The 19,204-nt window shown below is 36.6% G+C and overlaps 1 protein-coding gene across 1 annotated transcript in view; it reads left to right on the top strand.

The window, feature by feature from the left end:
• Positions 1 to 19,204, top strand: part of EVC2 (EvC ciliary complex subunit 2) — a 61,252-nt gene that overhangs the window by 36,686 nt on the left and 5,362 nt on the right. The window contains exons 13-19 of the mRNA XM_058024812.1: positions 5,555 to 5,714; positions 6,196 to 6,660; positions 9,578 to 9,778; positions 11,052 to 11,174; positions 13,945 to 14,172; positions 15,890 to 16,098; positions 17,523 to 17,610. Coding sequence (XP_057880795.1) covers positions 5,555 to 5,714; positions 6,196 to 6,660; positions 9,578 to 9,778; positions 11,052 to 11,174; positions 13,945 to 14,172; positions 15,890 to 16,098; positions 17,523 to 17,610 — 1,474 coding nt within the window. The remainder of the gene's footprint in view (positions 1 to 5,554; positions 5,715 to 6,195; positions 6,661 to 9,577; positions 9,779 to 11,051; positions 11,175 to 13,944; positions 14,173 to 15,889; positions 16,099 to 17,522; positions 17,611 to 19,204) is intronic.

Here is a 19,204-nt window from a genome sequence, read left to right on the forward strand (position 1 = left end):
TAGCAGAGAATACACCTGTTGCAGAAAATTAAAAGGTAGATGTCAGGGAAGTAAAAAGTAGACCTGGAAATGTACTGTTGTAATACACACATTTGATTTATTTGGGATATCATACCAGACCCAGGCTGACTGAGTACTCTGTGATGGGATATTCAGAATCAAGGTACAGAGGTAGAAATGGTGACCCAGCAGACACACAGAAATGTAGGTGTTTAGAATTGTATGGTGGTGAGGAGCACTGAGGGAGACATTGTGCTGCAACCCAGGGAACTGTGTTAGTTTGGCATATGGAGAGATTAGTGAGGAGCCTGCCAGGGCAGCAAAATATGTCAGAGTACAGATAAACAACCTAACACTGCTGCTGTTGGTCCTGTGCATGCAGCTTTATTTGTATATTTGAGATGTCTGTATTGATGTCAGTCACTGACAATATGTGAAATGCGCATTAAGAGAACTAAATGAACACTGGTCTTTAAGGTGTGTTTTTTACTCAATAATGTCAATTTAACTTAAAAGTAATATAGTATTAGGAAGCAGGAAGTCTGTTAAAAGCTATCAAAAGATTGCATCTGTTGATTTGACAAAATAATTTATCAGGGTGTTTAGGTATCTTTTCCTTGCTTTTCTTTTTGGTTGTCCTGTGTTCTGCCTCATTGAATCATACTCTTAAGTTTATCTTGAATCACCCTGAGTTTAGCCCCCAGATTCATTGAGCAGAGAGCTTCTTCCAGTAGTCTTGCACTGTTTTGCTAAGGTCTGCAGCTGTGTGGCTCAAAGACAAAATGTTCTGGAATCAGAAATATAGATCAGACATGTCTTTCACAGAGAGTTCCCTTCCATCAGTTCATGCCTCTCTTTGGAATTGTATTATAAGGTCTGAGATATTTTCTCTGGTGATTTGGTTATGTCAAAAGCCTTTGTGAGAACCTCACTGTGTGACCATTGCAGTGAACAAATGGGACTTTTTGAGCTGGAAAAATCAGTTTCACCCATTGTTTAATGCTTGTTATTGCATTTACCAGTCACAAAACATCAGCTATTAAGCAGAAAGGAAAGGCATAGTGTTAGTTAATTATGGATCTCATCCCCAAAAATGAATTAAATGTATTAAATGTATTAAAAAACTTTCCAAAACCCCCCAAACTTCCAAAAGCAGCAAGTATTATTACCAAGATGAAAAATTAATTTTTCTAGCACTCTCCTATAAAACTTGCAGAGTATGTATTGGTTGGTTGTCTGTGGAGAAAGGACATGTGCCAATAGTTGGAGATATCATTTGGAGGGCAGCAATCCCATGTGGCTTTCTGGGCTTAGAACTAGTTATTTTCCTGTAACTTCCCACACCTGCTGCTGCAGTAATTCCTCTCAGACAAATGTTGGCTAAACTCTTATAATTCATTCTTTAGCTGGTGTGATTATAAAACTCCAGAATGTAGTATCTCAGTTTATTTGCTACTGTTTTGTTTTCTACAGGTAAACTGGAATAGCCTAGTATAACTCACGAGAAATTCATAATTACATAAGATAGGCTTTTATTTCAATTTCTAGAAGGTGATTTTGAAAATGTTTACAAGTTGGAGCACTACAATTTGAGCAGCAAGAGCAGTCAGGTCTAAACAGTACTTTAAATTTGTAACCATAGTATCCTTTTATTTTTCACTTTATAATTGAATCTGCTTGTTAAATATAGATACAGCTCTGTCTCAATCTATTTTGTCCAGCTTTATAACAGAGTGCCTTAAACTTAGTGTTATAAATGGAATTCTAAAATACAAAACTTAAATGGAGAAGAGAGAAAAGATATAGATTAGATATACCATAGATAGATGCAGTGATAAACCAGCAGGTAGATATTGAGGGGAGAAGTCTTTTTAAAATGAAGCTTGATTAGTATGTTTAAAATTTATCAAATAGCAAGGCAATTTCAAATTAATGTGAAAAGGATTCTGTGTGGCTAGAAATGAATGTTATAAAAAGAAAAATAAACCCAAACCTGTTCTAGGGAGGGCTGTGAAGATTTTAAATTAAATAGAGCAGCCAGAGTTTTCCTGTTGTATTTAAATAAAGTGTCCTATTTGTCTGGACTAGTATTTCAGTACTCAGTGTCATTTGAAAGTTAAGTGTCTGGACTGCAGTGCCAAAAAGCAGGAAAGGAGAATTTAAAATATAATCTGTAATTATCACTTATGTAGCCGTCCCTCATGGATTTGAGGGATGGCTACATAGGCTCTTTATGTTTTTTCTTAAAGTATAATGGGCAAAAGGGCAATACTTGAGGCAGTGTTTATCTTGGGTTGTTCTTGCTATCAACAGAGGTGCAAGGTTCTTGATGGTTTTAAACTATAGTATTGGTAAAACACTGTGTTATTCTTTTGCCAGTATCTTCTTGTTCACAAGAAATGTCTTTTTTCTTTAGTCTCTTAAAAATTGAATTCAGTTCTTCTGACTCATTAGATACAAATGGTTGCAAACTTGTTCATAAATTTCTCCCCAAACTTAAATTTTTTAAGACCTCAAGGATTTCTTGTGTACAGTGTTTCTAAAATGGTCAAAAGTTTAAAGCAAGCACCTTATGCTGGTCTCGTTCTTCTTAATAATCACCATTTATATGGACCTTGTCCATAGAAAGTAGTTTTCCAGCAATGTCTTGACTGGACATTTGTGGAAGTCAGCAGTAATCCATTAGTGTGAAGTTTTCTAATAATCTCTTAAAACCTTTTCTGCTTGTAGCACTCTGCTATATAGGGGAGGCATTTATTGCCCTAAATTTTTAACATGAATTGTGTTCTGGACAACAGCAAGATGCCAGTTCAGCAGGTGAAATCCTGATGTAGCTGGAGTAGCATGGGCAGAGTCATGCAGGTTGTCTCTCTGTGGTTTCTGTATGGTGATGTGATTCAGCCTCCATGTACATTTGGGCCTGTGCAGCTTTTCTGCTTCGTATCGATCTCGCTTTTGCTTTAGTGATGCTCCTGTTCCTCTTCTAGCTTTCATGAAACAATTTTCCTTTGCTGGGGTCCAGTATCCACAACATTGATTCCCTGTAACATCAAATACAGAGTCCTGCTTTTTACTTCAGTGCTCTCTGTATTTGCTCCTTAATTTGTTGGCTTTCATTCAATACAGAGGAGTCAAGGTCTCTCTCTGATTGACCTGTGATGCTGCTGCTGTCGGCTCCACACTTCACCTCTGTACTTTAAACATCCTTGGTATTATCACAGTATTCTCCTTCATTAAAATTCTCTTTGTTCAAAGATATGTACCTGCACATTTCTTCAGTGATTAAATTTCCACTATGCTGAGACCAGGCAGTTTTATCATACAGTCTATACTATCTCATTACCTTTCTTCTCTCCTTTTGTTTTGCATTTCTATTTGGATTCCTTTGAGACATCTTTTATTCCTAATACTGTAATTGTTTTTATATTGTATTTTTATGAAACCAGAAATGAAGGTGTCTTGCCAGGATTGAAACTTTTAGGAGTTACCATAGCACCAATTAATATGAGTTGGCACATAATCAGACATAGGGCTTCTGTGATGGGATACTGCATCACCTGCAGTTTTAGCTATGGACATACTGGATCTCTAAATAAACCAACTGAAACACTGTAGACCTTTTTTTTAAATCCTAAAAATAGGTAGCTATATATCATCTTCCTATCATTCTGTGTTGCATGACTTTTCTTAAACTTTCATTTGCTGTGTGGTTCCAGCACATCTATCTTTTTCTTTTGCACACTCTTTTCAGTGCTCTGCACAGGGATTTTAATTGGCTGTAGCAAGCCTGGGTTTATTTCCTCAGTACAAAAAAAGATGAAGGTGTTAAAAATAATATCTTGGCTATTATCTTTCTGCACTTTCTCACCATAATTAATGACCTTTATTCACATATCTTTTGCCTTGGATTCAGTTAAAAAGGAGGTGGAGGACTTAGAGTTAGCAAAAAAACCTTGGTGCTTTTAGTGAGATTTTGACATAACACTCAATTTTAAGATTGATTAGTTTCAAGGCAGAAATTACCTGGCCAAGAATGATGCTTGGTGGATTACTCAAAAAATACTGAAAGGTATTTTAATCCTCTTTGCAGATTAAAGAAATGCAATAGAGAGACTTTGAAAAAGCTCTGCAAAAGGAGGATCTGTTTTGTTGCCATAACTGTGATAAAGCACATCTGAGTTTCTATCCAACACCTAAGTTATAGAGTGATGTTTCATGGCTTGCTCAGATAGTTGTGGATGCTGGAGCAGAAAATGGGGAGGTGTGAATTATGGGTTCTGGCAACCCTGGTTACAGTGCAGTGGGTGCAAATAAGCTAATTTGTTAATCTGCTTTATTTTGGCACTTATTTTGAGGATTTTGGTTGGAATTGAGTTGTCACTGTAGCAATAAATCCTAATAAACCAAAATAAGGTTCTCCTTTCTGGAGAAGGGCTTGCTTACCACATTTAGATTCAACCTTAATTCAGGAATTGGGCCAGGTATTACACTGGAATGAAACCTTGAAAGCCTTGGATTCATCTGAGTCCTGACTCTGTAATCTTTGAGAAATGGGGACTGGATAGGTAAATTAGAAGGTATCTGTATAACACCCAATTTCAGGTCAGGAATTGGTGCTTTCAATTCAAAGTTTTGTGTTAACCTTACAACACCACATATTGTAAGTCCACTGTGCTTAATAGAAATTATAACTCACAAATATCCAACAGCCTGGTCAGAATTAAGATGTTCTTTCACTCTTCTGTTGAATAAGAAAGATTTGCGGAACTTGTAGTGTAAATGTAATAGCAGGTAAGTCCTGAAATTCAATTTGAGTTTGTGGAGGTGGAGATTTTTTTTAACTGTTGCAGCCACTGTTGAGATCTTGTTTTCTCTTTGACATTAAATACTGTAGCAACTGGAGGTAGACCATAGTGTTGAACTTCCACTTGAAAGCACTGTGGGCTTATGACTGACAATTTGCTGTTTCAGATAATTGAATTTTGCTCTTATTTTGATTTTTTTATAATTCTTCTGATGTAAAATTAGTAGAAAGTGTGACTATAACTATTTTGTGGAAATGATTGCTTTGTCTATTAAAAATAAGTTTTTTTTACTTGATTACATACTTTAAAGAAGTTTTGTTTTAATAAGGAGAAGGAATTATAAAAAACATAAAATGGCATTTCAGGGGCATTAAATGAAAAAATTAAATATGAATAATATATAAGGTTTAAAATGTCTAATTTGAATATCACATTACAAACTGATGTGTAATTGATTTTGCACTTGCCTGTCCTTCCCATCTGTCATTTCTGTCTATCCTTCCTGTCTATCCATCCTTCTTCTTGTTTCTTTTTATACATCTTCACAAACTGCCTCAATTCTGTGCTCATCTCTGAGATTGTCCTCTGATTATCCCCTTCCTTGTTTGATTCTCCTGGGTATCACTGCTAAAGAAACAAAGGTCATTCTTTGTGTCTGTTTTGCTGAGCCTTTTATGGTGCTAATTGCCTCATATATCCTTTTGCTCTTAAGAATTTGGGATAACAGCCTTCAAACACTGTTATTACAGAGCAGGTCATCTACCTGAAAGTCATTTGGGAATCCTGCTGGATCGAGCTGAGGCTGAAATTAATTTTCTTAAACAGAAATTTGATCATGATTTAAAACAAGAAAAGCAGAAGCTTTGCCAGAAACTCATTACCAAGCGAAGGCAGGAAATGCTGCAAAAGGTAATTATTTTCCATGTTTTTATTTTCATAGGGCTTCTCATTAATTAGACACTGAATGACTTGAAAATAAGATGTAGTTCTTATAGCAGAGGTCAGCACTGCCAGGAGCATGGTTTAAAATAAGTGCCAGTTGGTTTTAACTGTGTACCACCATATTCTGTATTAGTCATGCAGCAATTCATAGCTGTGAAACCACATGATGATGCATTTGTTTAGATGTTAGCTCTTTTATCTAGCAACAGCCCATATTATCACAGCCTTTGTATCTAACAATAGTCAGAGTTATCACAGACCTCCTAGGTGCTCACAAAGCTGATCTGTTGAGGGCTAGGTGATCCTCTGGACACTGAAAAGCAGTTTCGAGAACATGAAAAAGAAAAAATATGAAATTTTGCATTGCTATGAAATTCATACTTGAGGAGCTAGAATTCAACATGTTCTTTTTTCATAACTTTGTTCCTCCTTTTGGTAAATGAATCAGCAGAAAGAGCATCAGAAGGAGCATCTGTCACTTGGAGACCCCTTCAAAACTACTGATGAGATCTCTCACTACCTGAGACACTGGAAAAATCTTCTGAGTGACCACACCATTGAATTTGAAGAACTTACTGAAAAGCTTGACAATGAGGCCAGCGAAGAGCTGAAGGAGCTTCTATTTAGCCTAGCAGAGAAAGCCATTGAGGAGCTTAAACGTGTTCAGTGTGGAGTGGTTGTGCAAGAGCTGGTCAAGCTCAATGTGCCAAAGTTGTTCCTACTAGAAGTTGTAGAGGAGCACAAAAAAGAGATGGTGATTAAACATGCACAACTTGAAAGGGAAGAACATGACAAGAGCATGGCTGCTGAAGAGCTGCTTCAGCTCACCAGGCAGAAGCTAAGCCAAGAGCTGGAAACAGGCATCTCAGAACAAAAGAAAATAAGGAGCTGGGAACAGTCAATATTCATGCAAGTATCTCTCTGCACTCTTTTCTTAGTTACTATGGCAAGTAGAATAGAACTGGGAGTTTTCACACCTGTTCACTTGTTATTCCTAATGATAGTTCTCTGTTGGGCACTTAAGAATTGATTTTGTTTTTTAAGTGCTCAGCCCATGCAGTACCAGTGGGTGAATGCTGCAGTGGAAATCCTAGGAAGCAGCAGTCTTGAAGCTAAAAATGTGAAATAAAGGTTTTATACTTCCATTCATTCCATGGGAGGTATCATTTAGACATCTTTCATTGTTATTCTCAGTCTGTTCTTTGAGTTCCCACACTTTGGAAATGCCAATGTCAGACCTAATTGGCCCCAAGTCTAAGTTGAATATGTTTCTTCTAGCCACAAGTCAAGCCTTACTCATCAGGTTTGGTTTAAGCTTTGGCACAAAGTACACAGTGCAGTATCTGCCTGTGCTGCTCATGGCTCCATGTGTCAGACTGGGCTGCTGTGGCCTGGGGACAGTGTGTCCCAGACAGGCATCATGGCCCAGGCAGAGCTGCAGAGAGGAGTTCTGGCCCCTTGTTAGAAAGTGTTAGGGCCGTTGCTGCCTGCTACAATGTGACCCTGGGGAGGTGGGAAAGCAGGTGGTGGCCTTGCCACAGCTGGGAGACCTTGCACAGGGAGAGCCCATGGCTGTGGCCGGGAGTGGTTTTGCCTCTCCCAGTGGGCAGAAAGGTCCCTGAGAGATCAGGGGATGTTGGTGAGCATTTCTTGTTAGCTTTCAAGTACATTTATGTCTGGTTGTTTGATTGCCTGAATATTTCCAGTACTACATTTCCTATACAATGTCTATTTAATAAGAGACATTGTTAGAGACATGGGAACACGAAAAAATAAAATTGCAGCTTTAGGGGAAGCAGCTGGAACAGGTAAACCTATAATAAGCTGTGTGGCTCTGAAGAAAATGTACCAGGCATAAGAGATTGAACAGGGAGGGAGAAAAAAAAAAAAGAAAAAATAAAGGCACTGGTACAAGTTTCTCCTTCATACCTCTTCTTTAAAGCAAAATAGATTTGTATGGGCAGTTTTATCCAGACAGAATAAGTTTTCCTGCCATGTATTGTAAAACCATATAACAGGAGTATAAAAAGAAACTTTACCCATTGCATTTGCTTTGCTGAAGAAGAAAATTCCATTTTTTCCCATTGTTTTGGTTCTAATTTCAAGGGCTTTGTATTTTATTCAGCATTTTGAATACTTTTCTGTGAGTCATTTGTATGCATTTTCGAGCTTGTCTTAACTATCTCTCGCTTACATTGCCAAGAGCAGACCTGCACGAATATGGAGGTAGATTGTATGACCCAGCAGGACTTTACTGTTTCTATCTTAGTATTCCATAATAACTCCATTCCAACCTGCAGTGTGCCTGTCATATTTGTTAGATGCTATCATTATTTGGAGCAGCAGTAATCTGTTTGGTTTTTTTTTTTTTTCAGTAAAATGCAGGAAAATATATACAGGAAATGCAGCAAAAACTTTCCTACCAATAGCCCCTTAGAATCTGTCATGGTCTTTTTGCAGTCCAGTGTCTGTCAGTTATGGTATTTTGATGACAGATGCCAGCTCTCATGTTTATGTTCTCATCTACTGTCTAGTTTGCAAAAAGCATTATTTTGAACGATACTTTTAATTTTTGTTGCTTATTAAAGAGACCATGGGTTAGTCCAAAATATTTGTGAAGATTTTTAGTGCTTACAGTCCTTTTTAAATATAGACATATAGCAAAACTCTATTTGCTGTATTTAATTTCCTGTCTTTCTCTATACATCTATGTATGCGGATTTATGGCATGGTTTTTCTTCCATGAGTCTAAGACAAGATGACAAATGGTTAAGTATGCTACAAATGATCTGGACTAGTTAGGAGTAGTCTTGTCTTAAATTAAACAACTTTTTGAAAGGAAAAACCTCATGCATTAGAAGTTTTTAACTGTTCTTTGCTGATTCAGTAGAAAGAAAAAAGGATTTCTAAACTCAGATATTTTAGTGAATACCAGGCAGTATAGGCCTGGTATACATTAAATAAAAGTATCAGTACTAATGAAACATGCAGCATAATACTGTTTCCAATGAAAAGCCCTTTTTGAAAAACATGCTGTTCATATTTTTAATACAAACATTTTTGTGGAATAAAATAGATTGCCAAACAAATAAAAGTATGTTATTTTTTGTGAAATATTCTTAAGGAAATAAGATACACAAGGTGAGAAGATGAGTGTAGTCTATGGTTAATGAAAACTTTGCATGCTTTATTTTTAAGTCAACTTCAGCTTGACCCAATGATCCTTAGAGATCTGTGTTGAGAACCTTAATTCTGCAAAATGAGAACTTTGAGTAAATAAAATTAGTCTTAAAATATATTGTGTTTTTCAAACTGCAAAGTGGCTTTTTACAATTAACAGCTGGAACCATTGTTATCAGTTGATCAAAGCGATGGCATATGCATTTATAATAGAGATTTTATTTTTTCTTTCTCAGTAGCTGTGGCTGCTAAGTAGTGGGAAACAGCTCAGGGAGGCTTTATGGGAAGCTTTTATCTTGATTTCAGCTGATGCTGAGTGTATTGTCTGAAGAGGTGGAAGGATTCTATGCATAGGTAATGTGCTAAAAATATTATTTATTTTTAAAATATTCAAAAGCTGTTTTCCTTTGAAAATGAAGTTTTACAGTCCAGGAAGCTCTTCTGTATGCAGAATTTAAGGTAACCTCAGGAGTATTTTTTACATGGTGAGCAGTTCATTGCTGTGTGTGGAATCACTAACTGATATATGAAATAGATCAAAAAAGGATGATTGCTCTGTGTAAAGTGTTTGTGTGCATGTCTCTTACATTTTATGCAATATTGCCTAAATCACTAAACAGCAAATGGCTCTTGTGTTTTTTAACAGGCAGCTTCTATGTTTACCCCTCTCACTCTCAGAAGAGGAGTTGCTTAGAATGAGGCAAGAGTTGCACTGCTGCTTCTCCCAGGTGGACAGCAGCTTGGCTTGGCCCAAGATAAGAGCAAGAACCTTGCTTCAGGCTTTTGAAGTGGAGCAGAGGGACACTGAGGTGCTGAAAGTTGAGCAGAATTTAGCAGTGACCAATGAACAGGTGAGAACAGTGTGGGATCAGTGTGGGGATGTGGAAGGGGATCCTGGGGTACCTGTGGCTGCAGATCTGGATCTGTAGCTTCTTCACAGGTACAACAGCAGTGTACACTTCTCCTGTCTGCATGGAGCTGTGGGCTTGAAGATAATTGTTTGGGCAGCCGTTGGATAAATAGGTGCTTTTCACATACACCTGTGTATTTCTGTTGCTTTCATGAAAATTATGGGAATTTCTGAAAAAGACCCTTCTACATTGTTTTGTCTGTTTACAAAAATAAAGTTCCTGAGTTAGATGGCCTTTCTTGGCAAGAAATTTGGAATGATTTATGTTTTCTGTTTGCAAAAGATTTAAGTGTATGCAGACAGTTTGGTGTTATTTCCCAAAATCTAAATATGTGGAAGATGAGGCTTACTCAAAGTTATTGAAATATTTCCAACAAGAAGTCTATCTGCCTATTGAATCTAGCCCTTTATAAAGAACCCTGTGAGGGGTGTTTAATTCCTTCAGTAAAGTGTAAAAGCTCTGGAATTATAAATTGTTTTCAGTTCTTATAAAATATGGGAGCCAAAAATATTTCGTGTATTAGTTGTGTCTGATGCCATCGTAAAAAGGAGGACTTGCCCTTGCTTTGTTTTGGTTCAATTATGTTTTCTAAACATGTAAACTATGCTGGGTTAATTGAGCTAGGAATTAGCCTAGTTCAAGGCCTTAATAGTTTCTAAAGTACTAAAGGAGAGAAATGACTTTGCAAAACCTTACAGTTGAACAGATGTTATCATTTCCCCAAGAGTGCATATACTTAGTTGGTATTCTTGTAAAGAAATAGAAAGGTCAAGAGTAATTTGATTACATGGAACGGTGCTTCTTAATATTATCATGGTTCATTTGTGATTCACAGACTGTGTGTTGAAAACAATGTAGATCTTAAATTAATATTCTTTGTTCATTTTTAACTGAGCTGAGGAGACAATGTATCAGTTAAAATCTTCTCTTATTATCACTGCTAAAGCTTGTTTAAAATCAAATTTATATGCTATGAGTTTTCATGGGAAGGATGAATATATAATTCTACTTAAAAGAAATTTTTTTTTTAAATTCTAACTTTGTCTGAATGTCCAAAATGAATGTTCTGAATGAATAGGCAGCACCTTAATTTCAGATGTACTTTCTCAGTGACAGTCATTTTTTCCAAGTTTTTGATTATAAGTAATAATTTTAACATTAATATCTTCATATACCTCTTACAAATAAAGCATTTTTGCTCATCTTGTTACAGCAGCATTCTAAAATGGGAAAAACAGGATCCAGGAATAAACATAAGTTAGATATTCTGAAGAAATCTTTACAGGACAAAATTTTAATTTATGAAGACTCAGTGAAAGGTGAAAATTTGAATAGGGTAAGTACAATCTTTTCTGGACTGAAGTTGAAACCTAGATCTTTAGTAATTAAAGATTGACCGCATTCTATCAATGTGATTAAGAACCAGAGAAAAAAGGTGTAAGGTATAGTGGCATGGTGCATCTCCCTACTATTGCCTGCCTTTATCAAGGTGTTGCATTTCACACATAATAGTTTTTGCTTTGTTTTAATTTTTGCGTCTTAGTTACAGAACTCGTTTCATGTCTCACCCCTTTTTCTTCCAATGGTTCTGGGGCTTGGTGTGTGCAAGATTGCAAGGCTCCCCTAGATCCTGTGGTTTTCCAGGAAGGCTTTCAAAACATGGAAGGTGCTTCAATGCATGCTTCAGCTGAGCAGCATTTAGTTCCTGGACATCTGCTAATGCTGCTGGAAATAGAGAAGTGGATTCCTAGATCCAGAAGCTTTTTGGATGGGGTCTGAGTTTATTTGTACAGAACTAATTGAAAGGAAGTCCTGATTCTGGTGGGTACCTTTTAAAAACACACAGCCCCAGTCTAAAGTTAATCCTTGAGAAATGAGTGGGGCCAATCTTAATATGGGATTTTGAAGGCTTTTTACTTCCCTGCTAGTAGATGTTCCAAGAGATCTTTCACATGTATATGATATGGATAATATTAGGCTTGCATGTCAGGAGGACATTGCAAGGATATTAAGTTTGTTAAACAAAAGTGGTGCATAACTGTAGAAACTATGCATGACAAGCAGCTGTCATTGGTAATTAAAATTAGTAGTTAAAAAAATAGTTTCAAAAGTGATTGCAAGATCATTTTTTGTACCAACTGGGACAAAAAGCTGTTTTTATACCTATTTCTTAGCTTTTTATACCTCTGTCCTGAAAAATGAAAAATACTGGGTCAATGTGTTAATTCAGAAATAATTTCACTTTTATGTGAGACCAACACATCAAACACATTGTTTGATTTGGTTGCAGATGATAAAAGTGAATTTTTTATCTAGTCTAGCACCCAATCTTTGAAAGTGAGAGCAGGTGCTTGGGCAAGACTGCAACAAGAAGGCAAGTATGTTCTAGCACTGTTCACGAGTTTAATAACTGTGGTCTGAGAATGTTCTAATCCTTTAATAGAGGCATTAAAATTTTGACTTCAATACCTAATGCCCTGATCTTCAAAATTTCGGTGGTTTTAGTACTCTTCCTTGCATGTACATCAGATTATGGGCTAAGCTTTAGAGGCAAAAAAGTACTGAATAGTTTAGTAAATATAAGGCAGCAAATGCTGTCTTACATTTTTATTAGAATCTTAATTTTAAAATTGGAAATTTAGCTTCTCTAAACCTCCTTGCTCCAGTTTTATATGCACCATCTGGCATAGCTGTTGTCATTCTAATTGTATGGCTGGTTACAGAGCTGGCAAGAGTCAGAAAGAAACTCTGTGACTGGGAGTAGATAGCAATACCAATTGAGTGATGCAGCATTTTGTTTGTTTAAGAGGAGTTCATTTGCTGTATAATGTTGAAGATGTCTCACCACCCTCATTGTAAAATACTGTGAATTATTTCTTCCTATTTTAAAATATTTATATTAATTGCATACTAATTTAAAGGATGCATTATGTTTAAAAGATTAAATATTTCTAACTGTTCTAAAATACCAAGTAGTGGAGTTGGAGCTGTCAGGGTCGCATGTGCTTTCTCTATCTGTGTTTTTTCTCTCTTACAATCCAGCTCTCTGGGCCCAAGTGAATAGTGCAGGGGGAGAGAATACAAACTAACTGGTAATTGTTTACTGTAGTCTTTTGAAGATTCAGCTACCTAAATGTTGGATACACAGTGGAGCCATCAGTGTCTAACCTAGACATCCACGTTACATGTCAGTGGAAATCCATATTTTAGGATAGGAAACCTACTGAGAAGTATGTTTTCTTTGAGTATGAAGGGAGCTTAGAGTGACAAGCTGAGATGGAAGCACCTGAAGAAGGTAATGGCAGCTGGCTGCTCTGGACATTGTCCCACAGAAGAACAGTCACAGTGCAGTGTCCTTGGCTCTCAGTGGCACAGCATGGAGAGCTCATCACTCACATACATTGGATCGTGTGCCTGCACATGCTGCACCTGCCTTTCACCCCTCAATAGTTCCTAGGGATGTTCCATCAAATGTGTGGCAGCAACACAGCTATTGAGTTAAATCACTTTAATTTCATGCTGTTTGATGTTGATCCAATCCAGTTCTAATCTTATTTGAAATCTATTGCCAATAGACTTTTGATTTACAGTTTAACTCTGTTTTATATAAGAAGGTTTTTCATTATTTGCTCAAAGAATAGTTGAATGTCATCAGTCAGCATTAACTGACACTTGCCAATTTGAAACTAAATACAGTCTTTCTATAAGTTCCATGTTTTTTCCAAGCAAAAGGACATATTTTATCTTTGATTTAACCATAGATTTATTTGTGTTTCTAGCTTTTAATTTTATTATAATAAAAATTATATTGATCCTCTGTTTTAGGTTAGCATTTAATATTTCAGTTTTGACTACCTGAAAAGAAAGCCTGATCTCTTTAAAGTATTTGACTGTACTGTAATTTTTAATTTGGATTACAGTAAAAACTTGGAATTGAAGGTTAAAAGCAATTCTTGAAATGGTATATTGCATTATAAGATAACAGCACTGATGTCTTTGCTGTCATAATACTGCTTAATTACAGAGTACTAAAATCATAAGTGTGCATGTAAGAGTTTCTGTTAATCTATCTTTTGTGTTTTTGTTTTGTTTTGTTTTGTTTTTAGATTAAGTATGAGTTGCAGCTTGAGAAAGAATGTCACCTGCGCAATCTGGAAAATAAACTTGGAGAGTACAGCGCTTCTTTAGCCTTTCAAAAGACTGTTAAAAAATCCAAAATGCTGGAGCTGTATACTGCTATCGTAAATGTGCAAGCTTTTCTCTTTGAACAACTGAACACATCAAAAACCCTGTCAAAGCTGGAATGTATTCAAATTTTAGAAGCACATAATCCTGTAAGTAATGTAGTTGTTAAAATAAAAAATCCTGTTAGGAAACAGCCACTATTAGAGTATCTTTGATTAGCTGCTGTTTTGCAGCTTCTGGTTGTCCAGACTGTAATTTCTGTGAGTATGTGCACTTCACTGCATTCAGTAAAAGACATAAAGAGAAGGAGAACCAAGGAAGATTGTGTGTTAATATTTTTTATTTTGTTACAGTTGCATGCAGGCAGAAAGGGCAGTATTTCGGTGGCTACTTAGTATTTATTGATTGAAAGAAAGACAGTTTAGAAGTGATTTGGACTCATGACAGAAGAGTAAATTGTTGTGTCTGTCTTACAGAATTACTCCTGTTATAATGCTGTCCATATGCTAAATCCATAACCACACGATATGCTTCAGTTGTCAAGTTTTTAGAGATTGCCTATACAGCCTCCTACCTGTCTCACTCCAGGCACACTCATGCAGCTTAAATAGCAGAAAATCTAGGAAAAACCTCTTCCCTTCACCATATTCATTACATATTTGATATCTGCCAATTTTCTAATCCTTTTTTAATACTTCAGTGCTCCGTTTTCACAAGGACTTTTTTTTCTGCATCTGCTATTTGAAACCATCCAAGTGAGGCTTGGGGAGAGCACTGGAGTAGAACAAGCAAAATGGGTTTTTGAGAAAAACCTCTTTGCTAGAGGGCATCATTAGACAGCTACTGCTGTGAAAATTCCTTGTTTAATTTTAATGTGGTCATCTCTACAGAGTTTTTCAGAGAGTGGCAGTTAGAATGCTTATATGCCTCCAGTTTTTCTTGAGTTTGTATTAGAGCTGTAGGAAATAGTGAAAGTTGAATGTAGGAAGTGTATTTTTTGCCTTTTGTGCCTTAAGTGTGAGGGGGCTTTTCAGAGAAGTTGCTTTTACCTTCTCTGTTCTTGAGCAAGTGAAGAAAAAGATTGAAGAAGGGGCAGAATTTAGACCTAGAATAGCTAACACTGGGTTAAATACAGCTGGTGAGGCAGAGGAATGGATTAAAATTCAGCATTTTCTCCAAGGTACAGGTTAGGAAGTGGGCTTTGAGATAGTAAGCAATGTAAAAGTTGAGGTAAGACAACGGTGACATTGGAAATAGGAATATGTAGCCTTCCTTCTGGTGTCTAGTTTGACTTTTTGATCAAAGTGAGATTTTTAGCATGGAGGATCCAGTCCCCTGAAGACTTTGGATTTTAGCCTTTTGATTTTCTGAGCATTTTATTTTAACCCTGACTTTATCAGACTAATTATGAATTACTGTCTTTTAACTTAAATCCCTTTGATATTAGCTGTAAATTTGGTATAAATAAAATTAGTTAGTTTGAGTTTCTCAAGCTGTTTCAGTGGATTTATGCAGCTTACAAATGAATTTGAATGGTTCCTTAGTTTTGATCTCAGCCATGCTAGCAGTCTAGTTGCTGGAGGTCCTCTCCAGTGGAAGGTTTCAGAGAGCATTGACTTTTAACACAATGAAAATTGAGTCATAGCTTTCCTCATTGTTCTGATATTCATAACGTGGCAGTCATGTTTACTGAAGCTGTGCAATGAATTGAAAAGTGTAATGACTGCAAGTGGCTGGGTAGAATAAGAAATGAATAAAGTAATATCAGAAAATCTGATACCATCATCTTTTTTCTTCACTCCAAATGAAATTCTTTCTTTCAAGTTAAATTATAACTTCTTATCATCATGCATTTTCAACCTCTAGGAGATTGAAGAACTTGAAAAGAAGCTGGAGTATGAGATGTTGCATAAGGAGTCAGTGCAGCAGCATCTAATGAGTAGGCAGAGGTGGATTCTGGATGGTTTGGGACTCTCAAATGAAGTTGTGGACACAAATGCAGAAAGACATGTGACAGTTCTGTTAAGACAGGCCATGAATAAATGTAAACAATTTATAAACCTGTACCAGCAATGGTAAGTTCTTTGGTCTCAGGTTTTACTATGTTACTACAGTTCTTATGGACTCTGGAGAAGCAGCAGGAGGAATGTTCTGCTCTACTGGAGAGGGACCATACATCTGTATTTGATCTCTGCCTTCTTGTACTGTGGCCCAGAGCATAACTGAGAAGTTGGGAATATTGAAATGAGAAACATGAAATAATAATAACTTAGTAGCATATAAATGGTGCTTTGTGTTGCATGGCAGTCACCATTTTTTTGACAGGGATAGTGGAAAAATAATGATACTCCTTAGCATTAAGGAGGAAAATCATTTTATTCCTATTGCTTTGTCTCCCAGGAAGATAGGGGGGGACTTCAGTGCAGCATGATCTGCTGGGGTCAGAGGAAATAGCTGAGACAATTTAAATTGAATTTCCATCTCCATTGTCATACTGTAGACTGAATTCCCTGGCACACAATTATTTTTGATGAGATGTATAAACTCCTCTTCAATTTCAATTTTCCCTGGCCAGTTTTTAAGTAAAAATATCAGCGACAAATAAAATGCCTCTTGGGAGGTATATAGAAATATCTGTCTTGTCATAATGGCTGCCTAGCAAAAATGGGTGATAATTTGCAAAATTGCAGCCTGTTGTATTACTTTTATTAGGGTTACAGGAGGTAGAAATGACATTTCCATGTGTATTGCACAGTATTAAAAGCCTAGCACATTTCAAGCTTCATGTAATGTCCTCAAAGTGTGCTTACCATTAGAAAGTGGTTTTCCATAAAAACCACTGATATATTAAAAATGGCTGTGATAGTGGTAAGTCTGTTTTAATTCTGAAAAAGCTAGAGCATTGCTCAGTTTAGATGAACATCTTTCCTGTTGCAGAAGTGAGGAGTCAGTAGAGGATCAGATAAATCTCTGCACCAGTATCCACAAACTGGTAACCTATCAGAAAAACCTTTAAAGAAACTGCAGCTAGGCTTTAATTGAAAACTTACTGGAAGGAACAAGTTTTGTACTTTTGTAAATTGCAGGATTTGTACATGATGTCATCATGTTTTAGTCTAGAAAAAAAAATAATCACCAGCAATGAGGAAGTTTATTGTTTAATGTCATATTTCAGCTGCAAAAAGACCCACAGCTTGCCTTAAAGTGTGATGAAATTTAAAAAAGAGGGAAAAAGATGGAGACTGTTTGAATCACATTGCTTTGGAGTGATTCCAGATTTGAATTGTGTGCAAGAGCATAGCCTTAGATTCTGGTGTTTGCCTGGGGGTTCAGGGAAGCAGGGAAGAGAATTTGGCATGTTTTAGAAGTTAGGCTGCTCACAGCAGATTTGCTGACAGACAGATATGCTTCCTGAATGGGTGACCTTCCAGTTTTGTTTCCTATAATGCAGTCATTGCACCTGGGAAGATTTCAATGTTAATTCTGTCTTTCACTTCAGCTTGAGAGATGAGCAATGGAATTGCGTGGTGCTTGAAGATCTCCTGGAAAATATAGAAACGAAAGCGTTTTTGGCAATTTATAGTCAGGTAAGCATGAAATTGAACAAAGTTCCAAGTTTAAATTACAGCTGTATCTGGATATCAGCTTTTCTTCTTTTTTGGGAACCATTAGATGTATTTAGAGTTACTCTCTGTTAGGAGTTGCTATCAGTTTGCAGCCTATACTATCAGTCACTTCAGTTAATTCTGGGCTACTTTCAGCCTTTTGAATTTTACTGAGTTATACTTCTGTTTATTCATTTACAAATCCTTTCAGGGTTTGTCCTGTTGCATTTCATTCTATAGAGAACTGAAGTGCCTGTTTTACTGGTTAACAGACAGATTTACAGCTGAATCTTCATGTAATGAAAAAAGGGTCTGTTTAGATTTTGATGAGCGTTAAAAATGATTTGCATTTAATATGTTTCAAAATTAAATGATAGCAGGACTGCTAGTTAAATTTTCTAGTATCATTACTCCTACTTGTTTTCAAAACTGGTTTAAAGATCCTGAGAACATTTAGCCAAAGAGAGCAGAATAGGTCTCAGAGATCTGTCATGTTTATTCTCACTTAATGTTGCATTTTGTAAGTTTAGAGCAGTGTTTAAAGACCAGAAGTACAAGACAGTACTATAGAAATTAGACTTAGGTGTCTGTATTAAGACTTATGCTCTTATTTGCATTCCTCTCCAAAGAAGAATCAAGTAATTTCTTTCACTAAGTAGCCTGAGCAAACATCTCTTTGGTGTTCAACTTTGGTGCCCAGTCATTATGAAAATATTTTAAGAACTGTATGAATTTACTAATCTCTCATCAGTCTTAGGATTTTGTCTTGTTAATTCTGTGTGATCTCAGTGGTTTCCATGTAAAATCTATAACAACACTGAAGAGGCCAGAAAACTTTGAAAAGTGTTTTCTTACCTTTCAGAGAGAATTCTCTGCTTGAAGGACAATTAAGGGGAAAGGGGGTTGATTGATTTCTTTATTTTGTGTGGCTGTCTAAATTTGGCTTAAGACTGCTTTGCTGGTGATGTTTTGTTTCTTTCAAAGAGGATTCAGGTAATCCAGGAATCTCCTAGGCGAATTTACTCCTCTGAAAAGTTGTCATACAGAAAAGAAGGCAAACATTTGCTGTGACTTTTTGAAACTACTGTGGACAAAGAACCTGGCTGTCTTCCTGGGATCTTGTGGGGTTTTATGTGACATGGGCTTTGTAGTCATCTCCTCCATCAGCACTTACAAGAGGGTCTGCAGAGTGCTGGTAACTCAGCTGTCATGAGGCATTGCAGTTGGCATGTCTTACATAACTTCAGCTACCTGAGTTACATGTATGGCTTGAATAGACAACAGCAGCTTTTTTCTGGCATTCTTTGAGACATTTAACTTGTTTTCATTTGCCTTACTCTTTCCTTTCCACATAGTCCTCAATATTTTGTAGACTTTTTATATTTGATACACACAAGAGAGCTGCAGAAATACCCTAGGGACAGTGTATTTATGACAACAGAGCAGAAAATAGCAATGGAAATTTGGTGTTTGGAGTGGGGCGGGAGATGGGGCTGGCTGAGTGTCTATGGAACAACTAAATTTGAATTCAGTCTACTTGAACATTATATGAACGTGCTTTACCATTGACCTTTGG

Source organism: Melospiza georgiana, chromosome 5 (assembly GCF_028018845.1).
Source record: "Melospiza georgiana isolate bMelGeo1 chromosome 5, bMelGeo1.pri, whole genome shotgun sequence".
Lineage (NCBI taxonomy): Eukaryota > Metazoa > Chordata > Aves > Passeriformes > Passerellidae > Melospiza > Melospiza georgiana.